Genomic DNA, 25494 nt, shown 5'->3' on the forward strand with positions numbered 1-25494 from the left:
ACACAGGAGGGGAAAAAAAAAGAGTGAAACATGTATGTATTGTACCCACCTTTCTCCATATCTGATCTTCCCTGCCACAATCAGAGGCCCACATGGGCGTGCATCCCTCTCAATGATGTAAATAATATTAAAAATACATTTTTTAAAAAAAGAAAGTGGAGCATCTGGGTTTGGAACTGGCACCCTTATGGAATGTTGCTTTACCCACTCTGCCGCAGAATGCTAGCCCCAGCACTTTTTTTAAAGGAAGACACATCGGTCCGGTGCAACGGCCTAGTGGCTAAACTCCTCGCCTTGAATGCACCGAGATCCCATATGAGCGCTGGTTCTAGTCCCAGCTGCTCCGCTTCCCATCCAGCTCCCTCCTTGTGGCCTGGGAAAGCAGTGGAGGATGGCCCAAAGCCTTGAGACCCTGTACCCACGTGGGAGACCTGGAGGAAGCTCCTAGCTTCTGGTTTCAGATCTGTGCAGCACCGGCCATTGTGGTCACTTGGGGAGTGAATCATCGGACGGAAGATCTTCCTCTCTGTCTCTCCTCCTCTCTGTATATCTAACTTTACAAAAAAATAAATCAATAAATCTTTTTTAAAAATTGTCCTGCTTTGTGTATTTTATTAGACTGAGTTTGAAGGCAGAGACTGTTTTACTTGTTTAAAGGTATCCTCAGGGCCAGCTTTGGGGTACAGTGGGTTAAGCCGGTGCCAACATCCTGTGTAGGTGTTGGTTCAAGTCCGGGCTGCTCCACTTCTGATCCAGTTCTGTGTTGATGTGCCTGGGAAGGCAGCAGAGAGTCCTTGGGCCCTGTACCCAGGTGGGAGACTCTGATCCACCGTTCATCGCCTTGCTTTGGCCCAAATGAGGAGTGAACAGCAGATGGATCTCCTTTTTTTTAAGATGGATTTCTTTCAAATGAAAAAAAACCATATATGAAAAATCTGCTTTCTACTTCCCAATACGTGTGTTTGGACAGTTTTGTTATTATGTTAATATTTATTTTATGTATTCCCTGTTTATACTACTATGTATTTATTCTGCAGTATTATTACTATTACTATTTGGAGGTGGGCAGGTCTTTCTGTCTTGTTTGGCCTTTGAGTTGCAACACGCGATGTGACGTGCAGCCAGCCAAGAACGACAACAAGCGCTTGGGGCCGTCGGACACAGGGAAATGACACAGCGGGGACACGCCCGGCTCGGCCGGCTCCTGGCGGTCAGTGCTGTCCTCCTCTCGGTCAGCGCCGTCCTCCCGCCCGCCTCCTCCCGGTCAGCCTCGTACTCCTGCCCGCCTAGCCCTCGTACTCCTCCCGGTCAGCGACGTCCTCCGCCCGCACCTGCCTCTTCCTGCCGGAGAGCCGGGGGCGGGACCGGCGCGGGCCACGCCCCGCACGGCAGCGCGCAGCCCTGCTTTACGGTCGGGAGGACCGGGCCGGCCCGAGCCTTGAGGAAAAGAGGCCGAGCCCGAGAGGCCTTTTGCGGCAGGACGTAAGTGGCGGTGCCGGCGGCGCGACAGCAGCTGGAGGGCAGAGGAGGCGGGTTGGTGTTTCCCGGGCCGAACCGGGCTGCCGGGCGAGGGGGCGCGGGGGCTGCGTGGGGCCGAGCTGAACGGTCTTCCCCACGCCGTGCCGGCATGGGCCAAGGGGAGCGGGGCGGAGGCGGCCCGGGGCAGCTGGGGGCGGCGGGCGGGCCCGAGGCGGCCGGCGAGCCGGCGCGCCCCGGTCGGTCGGGGGAGCTGACCCGCGGTCCCCCCTGTCCCTCTCCCGCGAACCCGCAGCGCGGCCGGTCCCAGTCCTCGCCATGAGGCCGCAGCAGGCGCCGGTGTCCGGGAAAGTGTTCATTCAGCGAGACTACAGCAGTGGCACACGCTGCCAGTTCCAGACCAAGTTCCCTGCGGAGCTGGAGAACCGGGTACGCAGCCTGGCCTGCCCTTCCCCCTGGACCTGGGAGGGATCCCGGGGCCGGGAAGGGGGGCCTAGGCCAGGGGTGTGCACCTTCGCGGAGGGGCACAGGAAGACGGGGGCTGAGGTTCTGGTATGCCCGGGGCCCCGGCTCCACCCCAGGTGACTGCAGGGACGAGGCCGTGCAAATACCTGAGGCTGCCGGGCCGCCTCGCCCCGCGGACTGTGAGCCGTGTCCTGCTGCCTTGCCATGCACAAGTCATCAGATGGTCACTGCCGAGGTGTGCCCGGACAGGAACCTGACCAGCAGGGATGAAGTCGCAGAGCGACTGCCCTGGGTCTCCAGCTGGTCCCTCCTAGGCGTGGTTGCTGGGAGGCACCTGTTGTTGTGGCCTGTGTCACACAGCGGCGTCCTAGGAGTGGGTCCTTTGGAAGATCTGGGGAACGGGTTTGTTTGCACTTCATTCGGGCCTTATTCAGGTGTCTTAGTTGTAAGGACATATCCTACTGTAGAGACTAAACCTGGGGAGATTGTGTGTTGGGGACTCACTGTCACTCACTGTAACTGTTGAGACGGGGGGGGGGGGGGGGGCAGCGGACAGCGTGTGTTGAGGTTTCCTTTTCTTCAGTAGTGGATTACTGGTTAGCTGGGAGCAAGTTTTGTGACTCCCGGTGCTTTAGAAGCGGGGAGGTGATGTAGCCGGACATGGTGAGTCTGTAGAGAAACATGTGGCCCTTGCTCAAAGTCTGCAGGGCGGTGCAGCTTAGATAAGTGTGCATTGAAGGCCTTGCACGCCTGGCAGGGTGGTGTGGTGGGTGGGCTAGTGAAAGGTGCATTTGTGTTGTTGTAAGTTAACTCAGCGTTGACAGACGGTGGACCCGTGCACAGGGGTTTGAGGAGGAAGGGAGGGAGCAGGTGGCAGCTTGCTCGGGCTGCTGCACGCTGTTGCTAAAATGCTCAGACACCACCTTTAGCGTGGGGCTAGGGAACCTGTGAGTTGCATTGGCATGCCTTCAAGTCAGAGTGTCTGTTTTTGTGCCAACAACTCCTTGGATGTTACAAGATTCCTTTGTCCATAGGTTTTTGTTGTTTTTAAGATTTGTTTTTTATTGCAAAGTTGAATTTACAGGGTGAAGGAGAGACAGAAGACAGAAAGGTATTCCATCCGCTGGTCACTCCCCAGGTAGCCTCAGCAGCTGGAGCTGAGTGATCTGAGGCCAGGAGGTTCTTCCTGGTCCACTGTGCAGGTGCAGAGTCCCAAGGCTTTAGGCCATCCTCCGCTGCTTTCCCAGGCCACAAGCAGGGAGCTGGATGGAAGTGGAGCAGCCGGGATGTTAACCGGCATCCATATGGGATCCCAGTGCGTGCAAGGCAAGGAGTTTAACCACTAAACTACTTCACTGGGCCCTGTCCATACGTTTTGAAGTCAAACTTTGTCCTCAGTTGACCAGGTGTTGGGGTGAAGGCAGTGAGGACCTGCTTCTTGCTGAGTACAGAGTGTAGGCTCTGGGCTCCCCTGGTTCCTGGGACAGATAGATGTTTCTAGATTCTGCACTCCTTGTCACTTGGGCTTCCTTTAACCCTGAATTAGTTGTAGTGCAATGTCACACAGTGCTTTTGACCATACACTCCCCTTGTTAAATGTTTGGGTTAAAATACTAGCTTGTGTTTTTAATCATTTGGAAAAGCTTTGGTTGTTTTGTATTTTGCTGTTTCTTTGTAGAGAGTACATTTCAATTGCAGGTTCACTTTCTCCCCCTCCTGCTTGCTTTGTCTGTCTCTTGCTTACCTGGTACTATTAGGGTTGCTCCCCCACTGGGGCTGAGTCTCCTGGTGGGAGAACATTGGGCCAGGCAGCTTGATGGAGGAAGAACCCCATAGCCCCATGTTCTGGGTGCCTCAAAACATTAGGAAAGGCGTAGGTGCCCACCCAGATCCTTCCGTCAGGGAGGGAGGGTCGGGGTTCCGTTCGCAAGTTCCTGGAACTCAGACCTTGCATGTCTCTAAGTGACCATGTTTAGCCTCCTTGGGGAAGCTTTGCAGTCTGGGAACAGTGAACATTTGTGTTTGGGCCTCATCACCAGTTCTAACCTGAAGGAAGCCAGGAGTTTGTGGGTAGAAGCCTGTGGCTTTGACGCGTGGAACTCTTATCAGTTCATGGTGGAACTGGCAAGTCCAGTGTACTTGGGGCTCTGCAGCCCTTTGTGGAAACCTGCAGGCGTGACCAGGTCCCTCAGTGCCTGCTTGACCCAGGTCTGTCTCCAGAAGAACAGTTCCCAGGGGATCAGTCTCGGAGGAGGGGTGTCCATGAGGGCTGTACCCCTGTTATCAGCTGCCTCTCCCCCACCCAACTGTGAGTATTCTGGGAGACAGAGTAGGGCTGCAGCTTCAGGGCTCATTGCAAACATTTGGCAAGGACCAGCCGGCCTGTGGAGTCTTGCTAGCTTTCCACACAGAGCTGAAAGTAATTACCACGGCTTCTAGCCCAGGAGTGATCACTGTACCTTTAAAAATTCTGCTCTTGGGTATGCTTTGTTTCTTTTTTTTTTTTTTTTTTTTTTTTAAGATTTATTTATTTTCATCACAAAGTCAGATATACACAGAGGAGGAGAGACAGAGAGGAAGATCTTCCGTCCGATGATTCACTCCCCAAGTGAGCCGCAACGGGCCGGTGCGCGCCGATCCAGTGCCGGGAACCAGGAACCTCTTCCGGGTCTCCCACGCGGGTGCAGGGTCCCAAAGCCTTGGGCCGTCCTCAACTGCTTTCCCAGGCCACAAGCAGGGAGCTGAATGGGAAGTGGAGCTTCCAGGATTAGAACTGGCGCCCATATGGGATCCCGGGGCTTTCAAGGTGAGGACTTTAGCCGCTAGGCCATGCCGCCGGGCCCTGCTTTGTTTCTTAATGTGTATTTTGTTGTTTAAGTCTGTTTCTGTGTAAAGAAAGACTTGATCAAAAAGGGAATCCCGAAGTAAATAGTTGTAAGTTTTAGGGCTAAAGGAGTGTTTTGTGAGAGAAGGCTACCTCCAAGAGTGGAAGTATTAAGGTGACATATGCAAGGGCAGTTGGCATAGGTGCTCACTTCAGCAGCACATATACTAAAATTGGGATGATATTAGCGTGGCTAATGATATTAGAGATTAGCGTGGCTTCCTCGCAGGCATGAAAAAGTTTGAAGAAACATGGAATAAAAGGTAAATTTATTCTGGTATAAAATACTGTTGAATGACATGCATCCCACATGATGGGTTTCAAAATGTTTCTACACCAAAGTAAGTTTGCCTTTAATTCCATGTTCCGTTGACTATTGAAAGGATCGTAGTACTCCACAGCCCTTGCTTGAGAGTCCCGGGACGGTGTATGGAGACTTCAGTCAGCAAAGCCTCAAGAAGAAAGTGAGAGCCGAGTGACAGCAGTTGTGGCAGCAGGAGGACTGTGCGTCTCCGTTTGCGTTGGACTGTCAGACTGCGAGTTTGCCCCGCAGTGTGGGGTCTTTGCTTCAGAAGAGACTCTCTGAGCCGAAGGCAGAGCATGCGCCTTTTTGTCCTTCCCTCCAAGCTGTGTACATTGCAGTGGCTGGGTCCTAACTTTCAAAATCTTTCTTCCTTCCAGATTGATAGACAGCAGTTTGAAGAAACAGTCCGGACTCTGAATAACCTCTATGCAGAGGCCGAGAAGCTGGGGGGCCAGTCCTACCTTGAGGGCTGCCTGGCCTGTCTCACAGCCTACACCATCTTTTTATGCATGGAGACTCACTATGAGAAGGTAAGGCCGCCTCCGTGCCCACAGAACCCCAGGATGATGGAGAAGGTAAAGGCTGTGTGTGCTGTGTGTGTGTGGTACCAGCTGTCAAGGTGAAGGTCACACACGCTCGAGTGTACATGGCAGCCTCTACCTCACATCTCTGTTGTCATTTGTAACATTAACCATCTGGGGAGAGGGGGCAGCTGCTGTCAAGGTGAAGGTCACGCATGCTTGTGTGTGCATGGCAGCCCCTGCCATCAAATCCTTATTGTTGTTTATAATACTAATCGTCCAAGGGCTCCTGTTGCTCCTTGGTCCGGTTCCGCGTCTTACAAGCAGGTGCAAGCTGGTGTGTTCCACCTGGGGCTGGGTGGAGAATCTGCGTGTTTGCCTTTACTCAGCTTTCCCAGACGCCATGCTTCTGTCTTCAGGCTTGCCCTCCAGCTCAGCCCTAGTCTTTATCCAGCAGCCTGAAAGGCTGGGAGTAGCCGGTGTCTCCCCGTCTGCTGACACAGCACCGCTGCCTTCTCAGGACCGTCTGCAGGTGTGGGAAGGGAAGCACAGGGCCACGCTAATCGGCTGTCAGACCCAGGCATCTCCACCCACCTGCTGCTGTTAACTTCGCGTTTCCTCTGCCACAGACCTAGTGTGTGCCTTACATCTGTCCCCTGGACAAGTAGACCCATTTCCCATTGCTTCCCTGCTGCTGTTTTAAACTACCCTCTTGCCCACAGCCACCCTGCGCGTCTTCCCAGGGGCTGCCGTGTAGTGCACGCCTGCGCGGACTGTCCTCCAGCTCGCTCTCCTCCTCCAGTCCAGCTTGCTGACCAGTGGGCACTGTCTGGGTGGTTCACACTCCCATGGGCCCTTGCGTCCCACTTCTGTCTCACTTTTCCTTACACTTGTAATCAGAATTCTTCCTCTCTTCTGCCCCTACAATATTTTTTTGTAAGTCTGTTTTCTGACCCTTGGCACTCTACTTGGGAATATAGCAGTTAACGTTCCTGTCTCACTTGCCTTCCTGTGTATATTCTTCTTAAGATCAAGGACAGTACACTAACCATTTTTTATGCTTCTTGATGCTTAATACGATGTGTTGGTTATATTGTTAGACCCTGAGTGGGTGAGTATGTGCTAAAAGAATAGTTCATCCCAGTGAAGCCCTAGTACATCACGACTTCCTGACACTGTTTAGAAAGTTGGGCTGCATTACCCCTCATCTGTGGTCATCTGTGGAGAGCAGCGGCAGTTGCTGCTAGAACATTCTGAGCCAGAGGCTGAAGGTGCTGTTGTGTGCTTCGCTAGCATCCCAACGTGTATCTGATCGTCACTGTAATTCTACCTCAGAAAAGGGTGTATTCAGATAATTAGCGGTTCATATCCTTCTCCATACTCCATACAGGAGGACTTCAAAAAGTACACGGGGAAATGGAGTAAACATAAAGACTGGTGTCAACGAAAAGTCCTATCATGTTTGGGACACTGGGAGGGCCAGTGGTGCCAGCCATTTAGGAGGGGCTGGAAATGCCAACAGGTCAGGGCAGTGTGGTTTCTGTTTTTGGTTAAGGAAAGTGGCTGCCCTTTCAAGGTTTCAGATTAGAAAGCATGGAGAAGTCCAGGGAATCCAGGCAGGACCTGAGGTGGGTGCCTCAAGATTCCCCCCAGAGACTGACCAAGTGGCCTGTGTGTGATAAGGGAAATGAATGGAATAGTTCTCGCAGTAGATGTTGCCTGGCTCTGATCTCGCTGGGGCTTTGGCTCACTCTCAAAGCAGTAGTGCCAGGAAGCTAAGGGTTCTCTGGCCTTCTGGAAAAGCCAGCAAGCAGAATACCCTCTGCATCCCTGACCCTGTGGCCATGACCTTTACATTTTTTTAAAGGTTTATTTTTATTGGAAAGTCAGATTTACAGAGAGGAGAGACAGAGAATAAGATCTTCCATCTGCTGGTTCACTCCCAAGTGGCTGCAAGAGCAGGAGCTGGACTGATCCAAAGCCAGGAGCCAGGAGCTTCTTCCAGGTCTCCCACATGAATACAGGATCCCAAGGACTTGGACTGTCCTCGAGTGCTTTCCCACATCACAGGCAAGCAGCTGGATGGGCAGTGAAGCAGCGGCGCATGCAAGGCAAGGATTTAGCCACTAGGCTATCACGCTGGGCCCAGTCTTCCTGTTAACTTTCAGAATCAGAAGTTAGTGAGGACCAGTGTCAACTTTAAGTCTGGGTTTTGGTGTTAGTAGTTTCTCTTTCATAATCCTTTCAGTGAATGAAAAGGCCAGGAGAGTCCCATGTTTGGTAATCCTTAATGAAAGTCTATTCTGTGCCGAGCTGTTTACCCGGCAGTTGACTAAACAAGGCAAGCATACTTGCTGGCCTTGTGGAGTTTATAATTTAGCGCTAACTGCTGATAATGATAAGGAGAGCCCCTAACAAACCTGTGCACTGCGGTAGGTGCCTGGAAGGGGGAGAAAATCGGCCTGTTAGGAAATCCCAGGAGAGGCCTGATTCAGAGTGGAGCAGTGGCACTGAAGCTGCCAAGCAGAGGGCTGAGCATGGGCCGGGGCCTGGGAACTCGGCAAGGCTGGGTGGCAAGAGGGCCAGAGCGAGCGGAGGTCCACTGGGGGCAGGAAGGCCATTGTGGCCGGAGGTCCACTGGCAGCAGAAGGCAGGAGCTGCACCAGGAGGCTGCCCTTGTGCCCTGGAGAGAAGGTGAGGGTTTGTTGTCTGGGCCACAGGCAGCCACTCCCAAGACTTCAGGCAGGAGGGGACTGCTGTTCTCAGGGAGGTGAAGCCGCCAGTTGGCATGCCCGTCTCATGGTGGAGTCCCTGGGTTTGAGTCCCAGTTCCACCCCAACTGCAGCACCCCTGGGAAGCCACAGGTGATGGCTGGAGTCATCGGGTCACTGCCGCTCCCCGGGAGAGCAGAGTGAGCTCCCAGCTCTAGGTTTAGGTTTCGGCCTGACCTCTTTGGAGACAGACACCCTCTGCAGAGTGAAGCAGGCTATGGGAGCACTCTGCCTCTCAGGTGAGTAAGTCAAGAAGCAGTTCTTTTGTTTTGTTTTGTTTTTTAGCAGGATTTTAAGCAGGAGAATGAAATGGTCAGATTTTTGCTTTAAAGCACCCATTTGTTTTGTGAGACAAAAGCAGGAGAGTGGCTGTGTGGGAACAAACTAGGATGCTGTCACAGAAGTCCAGGTGGTACCTGATGGCTGCAGGGGAAGAGGGATGTATGGATGGGCAAGCCAAGGCCAGCGGGGCGCTGAAGGCAGCGGTCATCCAGAGATGGTGACCTGGAGCGGGCTGGGGCATTGCCTGGTCAGGAGCTGAACGTGGTGGGCTGGGACCCGTGAAGTTAGCCGAGATAGTGATAACTAAGATGCAACATGCGTAGGTGCTCCCAAGAGCACTTTCAAAACATGCATCCGTGTTCTTGGTGAAAATGTCAGACCTACCGCCTCTCCCCCCGAGATTGTACACCAGAAATCTGTTTCTTACTTGAGTCATTTAGTCACTATTGTTTTAAACACTCAAAAATTTCCAGTCTGAAAGCACTAAACCAACTATAATAGTGCTTATACTTTGTCACGTGAGAGAGATTTTCTGAAATTGTAAATAGGCCCTTTAAGGCTCACTAGAACAATCATGCATTTTTCCCTATAATGTGCTGTCTGTTGATTCCAGAGATAAAGCCCTCAGTGTTCTTTCTCCATTGTTGCTCCCATTACGTTTAGGGAACAGTGGGCTTGTGGATGGCGCTCCTCAGTGGCCGTCTGCCTCACCCTTCAGCCATCCACCAAAGGTCGCCCTGAGGGACCAGGTCCCCCTGCTCTTACTGGGCCTCACTAGGCAGACACTCAGGGAGAGCAGGAGTCTTTCCTGAGGTGTCATAATGCCCCCTTTTGTAAATATTATACAAATGGAGGTTTTGGGTGAGAACTGAGAGTAACGGTGATGGTTTTGGTCAATGTTATGGCTTGTTGTGACCCAGATCCGTCCGAGAAGAATGATAAAACATGTCTACCCCGTCAGCATCAGGTGCCATGGGGTGAGAACATGTTAGTCCCTTCTGGACTACAGCATGTGTTCCCTTGTGGAACATTCTAGAAAGAGTTTGCAAGCATTTCCTTTAGGACAGTGTTGCCTTCACCAACACAGGGAAAGAAGTTTTGGAGCGCATGCAGAAAGACAACTAATTGTTTTCTTGTGAACTGATACCCAAGTACACAAGAACAATCCGAAAGTTTTAAAAAAGAAAAAAGAGCTTGGCCAAGGAAAGCCAGCGCAGGAGGAGCAGGGTGTCCTGATGGACTCCTTTCTTTGAAACCAGCCATGCAGGCATTTTTCTGAGGGAGACCCCAGTATCAGTGAACCCCAGGGTGAAGAGGGCCTGGGGCTCCAGCTTCTGGGGCAGCCTAGGAGGAAATAGGAGCACAGGTGGAGAATTCCGCCTGGGGTTGGGGCACCTTGCCGGGCTGCTGTTCCTTCTCTAGGGAGAGTGCCAGTCTCCAGTGCCCAGCAGTCGTGGCAGGGTTCTGCTCATGAGCACCAGACAAAACAGGAGTGACTTGTGCCTTGCTTTGGGTGATTGGGTAGATAACTCTCCCCTGTAGAAATACGATTCTGCGCATACAGTAACAGAAGCCGGAAGTGTTCTCTTCAGCCTACCCCTCCAGCGGGTGGCGGTGTGAGCCCCAAAGGCAGAACCGGAGCACACTGTGTCACTTATTTCCCTACAGTGAGAAAACCAGTCCCGTAAATCCCTCAGTTCTCATCAGTGTGCCTTGGGCATCTGAATTGTGCCTTCCCCCTGGTCGGTGTGCCCTGATGTCTCAGGCGCCCAGCCCTGAAGTCGGCTTCGGTCTGATTCAGCTCCCGCCTCGCTGCGGTGAGGCACTTGTTCCCCTTCCTCTGTGCTCACATTGGTGACTGTCTTGCACTGCTAGTGTGAATTTAAGGAAACAGCCGTTTACAGAGCTGGATCAAAGCCTCTTTGAACATTGCAGCCAGAAAAGGGTTATGATGACTCCAGCCTGAAATGAAACATGGGGCTCTTTGATTTCAGATATAGCTACCAAGATTTATTTTCTTCCCGCTTATCTGTCCCTGAATTGCCCTTAATTAAAGCTGGAGATTTGGCAATTTCCAGAAGTTCCTCTGGATGCTATCTGGTTTTTGTCTACGTTTGCTTTGACTTTCACAAGCTTAATGCTGAACTTCTAAATGGAGGCCAGCTGCAGGGCTGCACGGGAAAGCAGCTCTGGCTGTGCAACGGCTGTGCCACCTTGTCTGCAGGCCGCCACAGGGCTCAGCTTGGCATTGGCATGCCTGGGCAAGGGGAGGAGAAAGTCTCCAGTGTGTAAGGCACAGCCAGCAACTCTCGCTGGTGTGGGAGAGAGGGAAGCCCGAGCAGCAGCAGCAACCACGGTGTTTAAGGGGGCTGTAACGCAGGGGCTGAGTCCTGGACCCGAGGGGTCCTCCCTGCTGGGCAAACTGAGAGGTTCTGACATTCACGGGGAGATCAGGTGCAATCTGTTTCAAAATAAAACTGGTGATTTTTTTTAACCTCATCAGGTTCTCAAGAAAGTCTCCAAGTACATTCAAGAGCAGAATGAGAAGATCTACGCTCCCCAAGGCCTCCTGCTGACAGACCCCATCGAGAGAGGACTTCGAGTTGTATCTTTTTAGTCCCAGGGGTTAAGGTCTCGCCTGGGGAATATCAGGGTGGCTTGCGTGCTGCTGGCCTTTCGGCAAGCTTCCTTGAGGCACACTCCTCCCCCTCCCTGTGCAGCCCACAACCTCCAGATAGTTTAGGGTTCTGCTTACCATCTTCCGGGGCATCATATGGCCCTAGCAGGGCAGTGTGAGGACTGTGTTTCAGCTGCAGACCCTCTGAAATGTGTAAACCCACCCTGTGTGGGGAGACTTGTCATCCCGACGAAGTGCAGCCTCCTGGGGTTCAGCCTTCAGGCTCCCGTCTGTCGCAGCTGCCACATGTATGGTTTCATTACCTTTGACACACGGTGCATATTTTTAGAGGCAGTAAGCTTTGAAAATCACTGCTCAAATTTAATGACGAAAATTGCCAAAAAGAAGAGAGACTAATTTAGTTTGATAATATGAAGTAATGGGTAGATAAATTTTTTTTAAAGCTGAGGTTGCAGAATCCCAGGCCTTGTGGCTGATAATTATTTCAGCAGCTTTATTGCACTGTGAAGCACCTGTTCTGAAGCTCCAAAGGGTCATGAACTCTCTCCCAAGGAGGGAACAAAGCTTTCCCAACATTCTACATCCTTGTTTTAACCTCTGAATCGGTCACCTCTGTAGATCCTCGGCTAAGAACCCCTTAATTCTGCATGGAAAGCAGCCATTTCAATTTCCCCTTACACTCCCTTCTCCTCCCTGCCCTGCCACACACATACACACACACACACACACACACACACACACACACACAAAAACATTAATCCTTAGAACTCTTGTATGTGGAACCCAAAGGTGCTATGAAAAGTCCCCAGAAGCTGTGCATTCTGAACCAACCACATGGATTTAGAAGTTCCTTGCACCAACATAAACTTAAGCTTTCACATTTGCAGGAACTTGGTGAACCGCTACAAATAGTGACATCTCTTAAATTCCCAGCAAGCGTGTAGAGAAAGCAGAGTTATCATGTGTAGTTCCAAGTACTGAGACCTAGGTCCTGGGGATGAGCTGGGGTGGGGCTTGTCCGTGCTGTGCTCTCCTGTGTACTTTCTTAACAGCCATGCTGTGTAGATTGAAATTACCATTTATGAAGACAGAGGCCTGAGCAGTGGAAGATAAACCCTCCAATGTAAAGGTAACTGTGAGCTGGATGGCTTGCCTGCAGTTTCACAGTACGTGTCATTAGGTCATACAGGCAGGCGGTGGTCGCTGCCCACCGTACCTGCCCAGCATGGGAAACAGGAGTGTGACCCGAGTTCCATTTGGTGGTAGAATATCACCATATGTCGCAGATTTGTCTTGCTTTGTTTTGTTTAAGGTTTTTTTAAAAAGCAGATCCACAGGAAAAGATCACCTATCCGCTGGTTCAGTCCCCAAAATGCCACAACAACCAGAGCTGAGCCAATCCAAAGGCAGGAGCCAGGAGCCAGGAGCTTCTTCTGGGTCTCCCACATGGGTCCAGAGTCCCAAGGCTCTGAGCCATCCTCTGCTTCTTTCCCAGGCTACAGCAGGGAACTGGATAGGAAGTGGAGCAGCTGGGACATGAACCAGCACCCATATGGGATGCCATTGCTGGAGGATGGGGGATTAGCCAATTGAACCATGATGCCAGCATGAGAAGTTTGTTTTGTTCTATTTTTAGTATTTAAAACTAATCCAGAAATCGAAATTGGGTTTTGCATAAGTGAGTCATTTCAGGAGTGCCCATGCCTCTGTGACAAACAGCTTTAATAAGAGGGATGTTTTGCGGCAAGTCGCCATTTGACATGTTGCATCTCAGCAGCCTCCAGCCCTGTGCAAGAGGCCTTGCCTCGTAGGTGGATGGCACATTGCATTCCTCTGTTTATGCTGACGTGGCGGGCTAGTCATTGAGAACCAAACCAGTGGGTAACAGGAATAACATAGGCATGCTGGCATATGAATGTATTGGCACAGGCTTGTCAGTGACAGAACCCGGTATTTTAGAGGTGGGCATTGGCATGGTGGTGAAGATGCCCGTATCTGCCAGCAGAGTGCAAGGGTTCTGCTTACTGCCAAGGCTCAGCCTGGGGCCCAGGTACCTGGGTTCGCACAGCATGTTGATGGGAGGCCTGGACTGGGTTCCTATCTTTGGCCAGACCCAACCCTGGCTGTTGCAGGCATTTGGAAAGTGCACCAACAAGTGGCAGGTAAATCTCTTAATCTCTCTCTGCCCTTTAAATAAATAAGAATGAGTCACTATTTAAACCACCATGTGTGCAGATATCAGTTGCTGATAAGCAGCACAGTCTGCTATAGCGAGGGCACCTGCTCTGAGTATATGCCTGATGCTATGCAAGCAGTACCTCCACCTCTTTAAGGACCCCACAGAGTCGTCCTCCCCTCCAGAGAGATCCAGAGATCAGCAGACTAAGGTGAAAACAGGAACCAATTCTCTCAGGGTCCTGCAATTCATGAGTGGCCAACCACGGACCCCTGTTTTTGGTTTTTGTTTTTTAAGATTTATTTTTATTGGAAAGTCAGATATACAGAAAGGAAGATCTTCCGTCCGATGATTCACTCCCCAAGTGACCACAGTGGCCGAAGCTGAGCCAATCCAAAGCCAGGAGCCAGGAACTTTGCCCGGTCTCCCCCACAGGTGCAGGATGCCAAGGCTTTGGGTCGTCTTCAGCTGCTTTCCCAGGCTACAAGCAGGGAGCTGGATGGGAAGTGGAGCTGCTGGGAATAGAACCAGCGCCCATATGGGATGCCAGCTTATTCAAGGTGTGGATTTTAGCCGCTAGGCCACCATGCCAGGCCCCATTCCCTATTTCTTTTTCTTTTTTTTTTTTTTAAAGATTTATTCATTTTATTACAGCCAGATATACAGAGAGGAGGAGAGACAGAGAGGAAGATCTTCCGTCCGATGATTCACTCCCCAAGTGAGCCACAACGGGCCAGTGCACGCCGATCCGAAGCCAGGAACCAGGAACCTCTTCCAGGTCTCCCACGTGGGTGCAGGGTCCCAATGCATTGGGCCGTCCTAAACCGCTCTCCCAGGCCACAAGCAGGGAGCTGGATGGGAAGTGGAGCTGCTGGGATTAGAACCGGCGCTCATATGGGATCCTGGGGCTTTCAAGGCGAGGACTTTTGCCACTAGGCCACGACGCCGGGCCCATCCCATTCCCTATTTCTTAATGCCATACTTTACTCCAGGTTCCTAGAGTAGCAGGCACTTGGAGAGTTTGCTCAGATGATTCTAAACATCCTCCCCTTGTCTTTCTCAGTGTCTGTCCCTGTCCTGGTGGCTGAGGGATGTGAGCCTTGCTGCCCTCCTAGGCTGCACCCTAAGGCACTAGTGAGGACCAGGGCTGTAACTGGTGCCATCCCCTGCTCCAGATGCTGCCTCTTGAGGAAGCCACATTCGGAGCACGAGTGTGACTTCATTGTTCACGGTTTCCAAGCTGCCAGCCAGGAGCCTGAGCTGTGGCTGGTTTGCTTAGCTGCAGCCACACCCCCACAGCTGCTCGGTAGAGTGCCTTGCTGAGGTGGCACAGGGCTGGAGGCGAGCCCACGCCCCAGGCCACCCTGTCAGCAGTCAACAGCCGGGAGCTAGGAGCTGGCAGATTTACATTAAGAACTCTGGACAATCTCATGAATACAAATGTTTTGGTTCAACAAGATGTCATTTTCAGAGCTAAATGTTTCTTGAGTCTAGGAAACGTGTGGACTGAGATCTGGGGGCAGGTGGGGGGCGTGGCTATTAAAGAGTTATATGTTCAGCTCTCCCACAGCTTGCCCAAGCTTTCTGTGGAGATTGGATGGGCAGTTGAACAGCCAAATGACTATGCCATGGGATGGCCTTTGTGTTTCTAAAGAAAAAAAAACTATAAATAGCAAGATTTTCGTCTTTTTAAAAAGTTTTGATTTTTCAGTATATTGTATATCTGTATTAGTGCCTGTTTTGTTTCTTATACATTGATGATGTTTTCTCAGTCTCTAAGATTACTGTCTTTCTGTTTTAAAAAAATGGAGTATGTGCTTATTCTGTCACAGTAAGTTGGTGGTATAAAAATAGCTACCATTGGTTGGCACTTCCTCATCTGCCAGTGCCATTCTAATTACTGGATGTTGATAAGGTACTCTGAGGCACAGACTTCTGTTTGCCCGAGGTTCAGGAGCCAGCAGGAGCTGTTGAAGCCGCCTGGGTTTGTGGTCGGTGCCAACCCTGCCCATACGCCCTCTTAGGACACTTGGTTAGAGACTCAGACAGATAGGACCTGGCCTCAGGCTGGCGGGCCCTGTGCTCATCTACACTCAGTGCAAGGCAGGATCTGAACTAGGAGCTGGAACACTGGGTCGGCATGGCCTTGCCCATGTGGCCCAACGCTTTTGAGTTGACAGATGAGACCAGTTGTCGATGTTTGTGTTCAGCATCCTTCTCCAAACCTTGGTTTTCCCCTCTGCCTGCAGATCCCCCTGCAGCCGGCCCACCGCGGAGCGCCCCCGCCCTCCTCCAGAGCATCATTCCTCATACCTGCTGCCGGAGCCACAGTGCCACTCACTCCCAGGACTGACCTCCTCCGGCCCCACGCCTGGGGTGACTCTAGGCGCTCAGCAGCCACTTGGCGTCTCCCCGTATGTAGGACTGTGGAATCTTAGCGATTAGTCTCAGAAAACACAATGAAGCGTGTCAGTTTTTCTAATTTGAAGCCATTTACTAAAACATGCATGTGGTCCACCCAAAGCCAGGCTTATTTCTTGCCAGACACGAGCACAGTGGGCCGTGCCTAGGCCTTGGGCCAGTTCCCAGGTAGCCCAGGATGTGGGCGAGCTGTGTCTTGGCTGGCATACAGACCTAGGCCTCCAGGTGGGCAGAGCAGCTGCTTTTGGGGTCCTGTGGGGAGCGGAGCAGCTCTGCTGTGCAAGCAGCCGCAGGGCACTCCCATTGCCTCCACAACTCGCCACGCAATGCCTAGCCCTGCTGTTCAGTTCCTGGAATCCAAGCTCCTTGAGAAAATAATGTGTAACAATGTTTATTTTATGAGAACAGTTGTTCCTAATTAAAGCAGTATTTAATGCAGTCCCCAGAACCTTGGAGCGTCTTTACATTACTGTCGCCTCACCCTGAACACTGGGAAGACATGGCATGCATCGCTTGTTCATGACCAAAAGAAGTAAGCACAAGAAAGCGGAGGCTGAACCGCCAGACGCGTAGCAGTCCCTGCTGTGTCCCCCGAAGGTGTAATGAATCTTTAATGATAGTTTGTTATAAATATAACTTATGAGAAGACAAAAGTTTGGTAAGACTGAGACTGACCATTGTTGATTTGTACCAACCCCTCGTGGACAAAGGAGCCAGGGATGTCTGTCACAGTATTCAGTGTGCAGCGCCTTCAGGATGGGGTGGGGCAGCCAGGGGGGCCCCAGCCGGAGCCCTCCTGAGGCCACACGCTCAGCCCCGCGGCTTGCTCTGCCCTCCTTGGGGGCTAGGGAGCCTGGCCTCTTGGATGACAGGTAAGCAGGACAAGGACAGGGGAGAGAAGGAAGGCAGTGGAAGGTTCCCTCTCAGATGCTGTAGGTGCTAATACTGGATCTAACCTTTCAGATCTCCATTTCTCCTCTGGGTCCGTTAGTTCCTCGGTAACACCCCCCAACCCCAAGTCTGTAATACTTTAATTGTACAAAACTCTTGTGACACTTCACGGCCTGTATTAGAACGTCTGTCTGCCTTTTAAACCTGTTGCAATAACTTTGCCGAAATATTAACACGTGAGTAAAACTTTTCTTACAGAGACTGTCTCTGTGTGGTTAATTTGGACTGATGGGTTAAGTAGGATTTCCGGCACTGTGCTTGGCTCCACAAAGGCAGTCAGTGCTGACCAGCCAGCTGTGTCGGGGGCAGGAGGAGGGGAAGATGGCCGCGTCTTGGACCCTCTGCAGCCACCCCTCCGGGTAGTGGCTACCATGGCCTTGAGCGCAGTGAGGTCCCTCTTGCTCAGGGCTGCTCCTCTGCTGCTGTGACCACATCGCACAGGGACTACTTGCCCACGCTGTGTCACCCTAAGCATACCTTGGAAGGCATGTGGCTCATCAAGGTAGGTGCCATGGGGGCCCCTCTGGACCAGCCCAGGCTGGTGTTCTGTTCTCTTTCTTCTTGATTGTCTTTCATTTTATCTTGAAAGGCAGGAAAAGAGCTTCCATTTGCTGGATTACTCCCCAGCCACCTGCCACTGCCAGGACTGGGCCAAGCTAGGAGCCTCCCAGGTGGGTGACGAGGGTGCCCAACGCTTGAGACCATCATCTGCTGCCTCCCAGGGCGTGTATTAGCAGTGAACCCAATCGGAAGCAGGGTAGCCAAGGGTGAAACGGGGCACTGCAGTGGGAAACAGGGTATTGTACTAAACACTTGCCCCCACACTAATATTCTGAAGGCATCACAGGACCTCATGTCAGTCTAATGTGTATGTTAAAATTTGTATAAGATATATAACACAAAAATGTATTCACAAAGCAATGAGCTATTTAGGGGCCTAGCACGATGGCTCAGTAGCTAAATCCTTGCCTTGGATGCTCTGGGATCCCATATGGGTACCAATTCAGGTCCCAGCTGCTCTACTTCCCATCCAGCTTCCTGCTTGTGGCCTGGGAAAGCAGCAGAGGATGGCCCCTGCACTCATATGGGAGACCTGGAGGAGGCTCTGGGCTCCTGGTTTTGGATCGTCTCGGCTCCAGCCGTTGCAGCCATTTGAGGAGTGAACTAGCAAATGGAAGATCCTTCTCTGTCTCTGCGCTCTACATCTGACTTTCCAATACATGGTTTTTTTTTTTTTTGTATTTTCAAAATTTTTCATTTTTTTTAAGATTATTTATTTTTATTACAAAGTCAGATATACAGAGAGGAGGAGAGACAGAGAGTAACGTCTTCCGTCTGATGATTCACTCCCTAAGTGGCTGCAACGGCCGGTGCTGTGCCAATCCGAAGCCAGGAGCCAGGAACTTTCTCCAGGTCTCCCACACGGGTGCAGGGTCCCAAAGCTTTGGGCCATCCTCAACTGCTTTCCCAGGCCACAAGCAGGGAGCTGGATGGGAAGCGGAGCTGCCGGGATTAGAACCGGCGCTCATATGGGATCCAGGCACATTCAAGGTGAGGACTTTAGCCGCTAGGCCACGCCGCCGGGCCCAAACTTTTTCATTTCTTATTTTATGATACAATTCCATAGGCTCTGGGATTTTCCTTGCCCTCTCCCCAAATCCCCCCCCCCCCACTAATTTCAGTAAAATAAGTCTTTAAAAAGTCAAATATTTAAAAAAAAAAAAAAAAGAATTTATTTGAGCCTAGCGTGATAGCCTAGCAGCTGAAGTCCTGGCCTTGCACAGGCTGGGATCCCATATGGGCACTGGTTCTGCTCCCACAGCCCTGTTTCCCATCCAGCTCCCTGCTTGCGGCCTGGAAAGTCAAGGACAGCCCAAAGCCTCAAGTCCCTGCATCCACACAGGAGACCCAGAGGAGGCTCCAGGCTCCTGACTTTGGATCTCAGCGCAGCTCTGGCCCTTACGGCTGCCTGGGGAGTGGATTTATTTTTTTTGGTTCATTTCCCAAACGTGCAATGGCTGGAGCTGGGCTGGTCTGTAGCTAGGAGCTTCCTCCGGGTTTCCCATGTAGGTGCAGAGCCCCAGGCACTTGTGCCATCTGCTACTGCTTGCCCAGGAGCTAAACCGGAAGTGGAGCAGCTGCGCTCCAACCAGTGTCCGTGTGGATTCTGGTGCTGTAGGCTGAGGCTTGCTACACCACAGTGCCAGAAATGAGCTTTTTAAACAACATTTGCAGGAAATGGCTTCTAAGATAATAAATAGTCTTATTCCAACTTTTATAACATTTTCCTATATAAGATTTTAGGCTTTTGGCCCAGTGCAATGGCTCAATCACTAAATGCTCACCTTGCAAGCACTGAGATCCCAGATGGGCACTGGTTTGTGTCCAGACTGTTCTACTTGGCTTCCAGCTGCTTGCTTATGTCCTGGGAAAGCAGTGGAGGGTGTCCCAAAGGCTTGGGATCTTGTACCCACATGGGAGATTTGGAGGAAGTGCCTGGCTTTGTGTCACCATGGCTCCGGCTGTTGTGGTCATTTGGGGAGCAAAACAGCAGATGGAAGATCTTTGTCTCTCCTCTCCTTGAATCTGATCTGCCTTTCCAATAAAAATAAATCATTTTTAAATTTTCAACTTCAATTTTCTTTCCTGAGCTTTGAAACTAAGTGAAATATATAGCTAGTAGTCAAAAAAAAAAAAAAAAAAAAGATTGCTTCACCTCAGTCAAGCTCCTCTTGTCCCTAGCGCCTGACATAAGCCGACAGTTTCTCAAGAATAGCAGCTTGGTTTTTTTGCTGTCATTTCATACAGTCAAGACTATTAGTTCTGACTTTGCGTCTCAACTTCTCTCTCCACTTCTCCCACCACACCACAGCTGAAGTCCTCAGTCTCCCAAGGGCAGGATTTGCATCTTGCCTTCATGTGGGCCCCAAGCCCTCAGTCCAGCGTCATCACACCGGGTGCTGCCTGTACTTTTGGGACTGTAAAATGAGTGAATGCATCAATGAAGTAAAGGAGACAATTGGGTCGTTAGCAGAGAGTGACCTGTGTGCATCTGTGGCTCAACCCCCAGCCATGAAGACTTTGGCCAGGGACCTTACTCTTCGAGATCTGAAATCTGCAGGAGAGGGAAGGGATCACATGCAAAACATCTGAGTAGGTGAATAATGAATCAGCCTGTGACTGTGACCTTCACTCCATGTCCCTGGAGTGGCTGATACGTGACAGTAAGCCGAGCTGTGATCAAAACCAGAGGGTCAAGAGCTTTGCTCCCAAACTCAGTTCCACTTGAGGGCCAGCTTCATTTATAGTGTCTTCAGAGTTCTCAAAGAAGCTCATGAACTGTGCAATGGTACTTTGTACTCAAGGGGGTCCTTGCTACAAGGTAATAGCAAAGCTTACCACTCCTGAGTAGGTCAAGCAAATTGGGCCGCTTGCCGGCCAGCGTCACCAGAGAGAGAAGTACAGATGCCAGCCAACATGGGGCAAGGGAATGCCGAGCTCATTTGTTCTTTGTGGAAGGACGATACACATGCCAACACTGCCACGGTGCAGTACCCGGCTTTCGTCTACCCAGGCTTTTATTCTTCCCCTGCTAGAGCTGGGGAAAGTGCCCATGTAACAAGGAGTGTTTTGCAGTGTTCATCTGCAGAACATCTTCTGGGGAGGGCCCACTATAAGCACACCTACCTTCCAGAATACTCAGGAGTCCAACAGTTCATGGGTTTTCTTTGAAAAGGAGTTGACACAACATCCCACCAGCAAAGGAAGGGTATAACTCCCCTGCTTATATCCTGTGCCCCACCCGCACTCCACAAAGGTGCAGATGGGAAGTTCCATGGAATTCCACCTTCCTCCAGGAAACCCTATGGGAGCTTAAAATTCAGCTTGTAAATTTTTAGGCCAGCATTAAATATATATATAAATAAAATAGACACTACCAACAATTTTCCATAAGGGGTCACTATCAAGTTAAATTTCTACAGTGTAATTAGCAGAATTGTCTAAGTTTCACTTTCATTTGGCTAAAATATCCAAGCAACAGGAAAGCACAAATTGAGCTGGTAATAACTTACTTATTGTGCCTCGGCTTCTTACAGAATTTTGTCATTGAGGCGCTTCTTTTTTTGTTTGTTTCCCTTCAAAGAATTCTTTGGGAGGAGAGTGTTGAGGAGAGGAGGGCGTGGGTGTTAGCTACCAGACCTGCGGTGGTGCCTCTTTCTGTTCCTGTCTGCTCTTGCCTCCAATTCTCACAGCCCACTGCTTACCAGGAAATGAGCACTCAATGGTAGCTAAGGACTTCTGGGAACCGCCCAAGGCCAAACGGCTTGGTAGATAGCTACCAGAGCCCTGATTCTGCAATTCGCTGCAATGTGGCAGCATGGATGTGACCAGACCTCTTCATCCCAATTAAAGGCCTGGTGGGCACAGTGAGACACAGCTGCTCATGAAACAAGTCTCCGTCACAGGCCGGGAAGAAGGTGTGTGCCTTGGATCGGATGGGGGCATCTGTACTGTCCCCAAACAGCCCAGATGCTAGGAAGCACAAAGCCTGGACGGTCGTGTGTGTGTTTAACTTGACGTGCTTGGTCCAAGGCCAGTGGGGCAGCAAGCCATGCAGAAAGCTGGACCTGCCGTGGAGCATCACCTTAGGCAGGAGGCATCGAGAGAGGAACAGACACACAACTAGCCAGACAGATGAGACCCGAGCTGGGATGGTGGCCGGGGCTGTCGGTCTCCTACCGTCCTGTGGTCCTCACCGCTCTGTGTTCTAGAAGACAGATCACCCCTCCGTCAGCACCCCTGTGGTGAGGATGAGCTGAGGGAGGGCCCCCATCCATTGTGCCATGTCACACTCACCAGCCCCCACGCCCAGCAGACAGGCTGTCATATGGCCTCGTTCTCTGCTGCTGTCTGCATGACTCACTTATGACAGCAAGGGTGCAGGTCATTGTGGTCCTAGCCACACAGACACCTTCTCCTCATGGCTGATGCTGAGTGTCCAGTCTGCCAACGCAAGGACTATACCAGGACCCCAGCAGAGGGGCTGATGATAATGTAAAACTGGATGTACATGCCTAGAGACTTACAGAATTTTTTGTTACTGGGGTCAGCATTGTGGCCTAGCACGTTAAGCTGCAACCTGCAATGCTAACATCTCATGGGAGGACCAGTTCAAGTGCCAGCTGCTGCACTTCTGATCCAGCTCCCTGCTAATTCACCTAGGAAAGGCAGAGGAAGCTGGCCCAAGTGCTTGGGTCTCATCCACTCGGAAGACCCTGATGGAGTTCCAGGTTCCTGGTTTCAGCTTGGTCCAGTCTTGACTGCTACATCATTTAGGGAGTGAACCAGTGGATGGAAGATCTCTCTCTCTTTCTCTTTCTCTCTCTCTCTCTCCTCTCTGTAATTCTCCCTTTCAAATAATAATAGTAATAATAGATCTTTAAAACATAGGTCCTAATGAAACTGTTCTCTGGAGCCAGTGTGATGCCTCAATTGGCTAATCCTCTGCCTGCATACCATATGGGCACCAGTTCGTGTGCTGATTACTCCATTTCCCATCCAACTTCCTGCCTGTGGCCTGGGAAAGCAGCGGAGGATAGCCCAAAGCCTTGGACCCTGCATCTGTGTGGGAGACCCCAAGGGGACTCCTGGCTTCAGATCGGCTCAGCTCTGGCCATTGCAGTCACTTGGGGAGTGAACCAGTGGATGGAATATATTCTCTCTCTCTCTCTCTCTCTTTCCTTGCTATAAATCTGCCTTGCCAATAAAAAAAGTAAATCTTACCAAAAAATGTTCTCCTAGAAGTTGAGAATGGAACAGTTCAGAGAGCTGGGGGCAGGAGGGTGAGGACATGAATCAATGGGTGTAAAGCTACACTGAGGCAGGAGGCAGAAGCTCTGGGTCCGTGGCATGACAGGCTGCCCAGGGTTGGCAGGAATGTAGGGAATCCTGCACGGCTGCAGAAGAGGGGACCTCAGTATCCTCACCATACACAAAAGATGAAGGTTTGAGGAGAATATGCTAATTACCATGATTTGATCATTGTTTAATGAATGCCTGTATTGAAGTACCACGCTTATGTGCTGATTTTTTTTATTTTTAATCTTCTTTTTAACATTTTTTTATAGTTCAGAGGTATGCATGCCCATGTAGGCATTAAATTCATGTTGGGAAGGTTAGGCATTAAATTGGGGAAGAAGAAGATGGGTAAGACACGTTTGTTTTTTTCTCCTGTGTCTGCAGGCAAGGAAAAGTAAGGCCCACTCCTTGCTGACAAACTACATCAGCACACAGGGGATGGGAGATGGTCCTTTGATGATGCCCTAGAGACCCTGATGTGGGGAAGAGTGTTCCAATGATGTTACTTAAGTGGTTTTAATAATCCAGAGACATTATTGGTTTCATTGCTCCAGGGTTGAGAAAATCTAACCAAGGTTTATTGGTTGATCAATTTCACCTTCAAATGCACCTAGTGCATCCACACGCCCAGACACCTGCTGCCAAGCTTGGATAGAATTTTCCAGTCTGTTCTGCTTTCCACTTTCTGACAAGGCAGTCTACATCCCCTTCTGGCCTAAATGAGCTAGCTGTCGTGTCCTCCACGTGCATCTGGGCATGTTGTCCACTCCACAGGCATCAGCAACTGAGGGGCTCAGTCCCAATACAGACGCCAAGGTTGGAAGATACATGCGGTCAGACTCTAGGTCCAGTGGTCTAGTTGGAGAGTCCCCCAAGAAACCTCATCTGGGATAACCTCAAACTTGATTCTTACATACACCAACCAGTGCAGGATCAGATTTGGCCTGTCACCTGCACCAGCCAATGCACATATCAGTTGATGCAGGTGCCTGGTCAGTTCCACCCCAACCATGAACCAAATCCATGAGTATGCAGCCCATCCCAGCCAGTCCACTACAGACCCAGTCCTCACGCACACCAGTGAGTGCCACAGCCTAGTCAGGGCAATTCACAATAACCCACACTAAGCCTATCCCCAGGCCTGGTCTTTGTGCATGCCAGCCTTTGCTGCACCCTAGCCCCGCCCAGCCTACCTCTCATCCAGCTCTTGGGCACACCCATGGATACTGTGGCTTAGCTCAGACTCAGTCCTTAAGTACGCCTACAGGTATGGTCACCTTGTCCAGTCTGGCCTGCCCCCAACCCTGATCCTCATGCTCACCAGTGGCAGGTAAAGCCTAGCAGGGAAATGTCCACAGTTCAGTTGCCAGGCATTCTCTCAGCCCCATATCTTACACTTGCCAGGGGGTACTGCGGTCCAGCCTGACATGACTTACACCCAGTCCTGGCACTTACCAGCTGGTGCTGTGGCTTAGCCGGACTGGCCTATACCCATTGTGACTTTGTGTGTCCAGCCTCGGCCACCCCCAGTCCCAGGTCTCATGTTTACCCATGAAACCAGAGGTCCAGCAGGGCAGTCCTGGAGGTTCTTCTAATAGGTCCACTTCTGGCCCCGGGTCTTACATGTACCAGTGGGTACAGTGCAATATAAGATGGTCTACCTCCATCTTGGCATTCACCAGCAGGTGCTGCAGCCTGGCTTAGCCCAGTTGCAGCACTCACTAGGCCCAGGCTAGCCCACCTCCAGTCCTTATATGAATTGGTGGGTGCTGCAGTTCAATCCAGCCTGGCCTGCACCCCATACTGGCTGTGGACTGACCCTGCCTTACCCACCCCCAAACTCAGCTCACATGTTTCTGCTGCTGTGCTGCAGCCCAGCCTGGTCTAGCCTGCTCCCCAGTCCTAGCTGTTGTGCTCACCAGCATGAACTGCAGCCTAGCAGGAGAGTTCCCCAAGCTCCCCTACCAGGTCTGCTCCCAGCCCTGGATCCCACATGTGCCAGAAGGGGCAGCAGCCCTGCTTGGCATGGCCTGCCCTCAGTCCCAGTCATTACATTTGTTGGCAGTGCTGCAGCTTGGCCCAGCCTGGCCTCCTCCCAGCCCCAGCCCTCATGAGCGTCAGGTGGGTTTCTGTCAGGTGAATTCTGGCTTGGTCCATCACTACCTCCAGTTTGCCACATAAACCAACAGGTATGCAATCTCGTGGAGGCAAGCCCACAAGCCTCCTACAGAATCTGCTCCCAGATCCAGTTCTCTTATGTCCTAGCCTGACATGGCCCACCCCTCGTTTTGACACTCATAGACAGATACTGTGACCTAGCCCAGTCAGGTGTGCTCCCAACCCCCAGCCTCAGCTTTTACATGTGCCAGGCACTGCTATTTAACCCAATCCAGGTCTCCCACGTGGGCGGGTGCCTTGGCCTGACCCAGACATGCCTTGCAACTTCAACCCCTCTAAACTACTGTCTCAGCTCCCTTGCCTACCTTCAAGCGTAGTGGCCCACTCTGTGGAAGACCCCAGAAGTCATTCCTCCCGTGTCCACATGCCCTCAGCCACTCCCACTCCAATACGCCCTCAGACCCCTCCCTGGGCAATCTGTAGACCCCCTATCTGGGTGTCAGGGCATGTCCTAACCCAGCATTGCCCCACTTCTCCTATTTACTTTACTTTATTTACTTTATTTTATTTTATTTTTGATGTTGTTTACATAGTTGACAAGAATGCAGGCCCATGAGAACCACTGAAT

General features: G+C 51.3%; 1 protein-coding gene across 2 annotated transcripts; it reads left to right on the forward strand.

Moving 5' to 3' along the window:
* Nucleotides 1-1371: 1371 nt before the first annotated feature.
* On the forward strand, nt 1372-15972 carry GOLGA7 (golgin A7). 2 transcript variants are annotated; one of them, XM_058669795.1, is made up of 6 exons: nt 1372-1482; nt 1772-1905; nt 5507-5659; nt 11207-11308; nt 12407-12470; nt 15767-15972. In XM_058669795.1, exons 2-5 carry the CDS (start codon nt 1795-1797, stop codon nt 12452-12454), a joined length of 414 nt encoding a protein of 137 aa, XP_058525778.1. In that variant the 5' UTR covers nt 1372-1482; nt 1772-1794; the 3' UTR covers nt 12455-12470; nt 15767-15972. The 2 variants fall into 2 exon arrangements, with proteins under 2 accessions (XP_058525778.1, XP_004592783.1); XM_004592726.2 differs by having other exon boundaries at nt 1417-1533.
* Nucleotides 15973-25494: the final 9522 nt, after the last annotated feature.

Source organism: Ochotona princeps, chromosome 11 (assembly GCF_030435755.1).
Source record: "Ochotona princeps isolate mOchPri1 chromosome 11, mOchPri1.hap1, whole genome shotgun sequence".
Lineage (NCBI taxonomy): Eukaryota > Metazoa > Chordata > Mammalia > Lagomorpha > Ochotonidae > Ochotona > Ochotona princeps.

Excerpts from the sequence above, each read along its gene's own strand:
- GOLGA7 (XM_058669795.1), top strand. The coding sequence starts at position 1,795 with ATGAGGCCGCAGCAGGCGCCGGTGTCCGGGAAAGTGTTCATTCAGCGA. Across the intron at positions 1,906-5,506 it reads CTGCGGAGCTGGAGAACCGG|ATTGATAGACAGCAGTTTGA; the intron begins GTACGCAGCCTG and ends TCTTCCTTCCAG. Across the intron at positions 11,309-12,406 it reads TCGAGAGAGGACTTCGAGTT|ATTGAAATTACCATTTATGA; the intron begins GTATCTTTTTAG and ends CATGCTGTGTAG.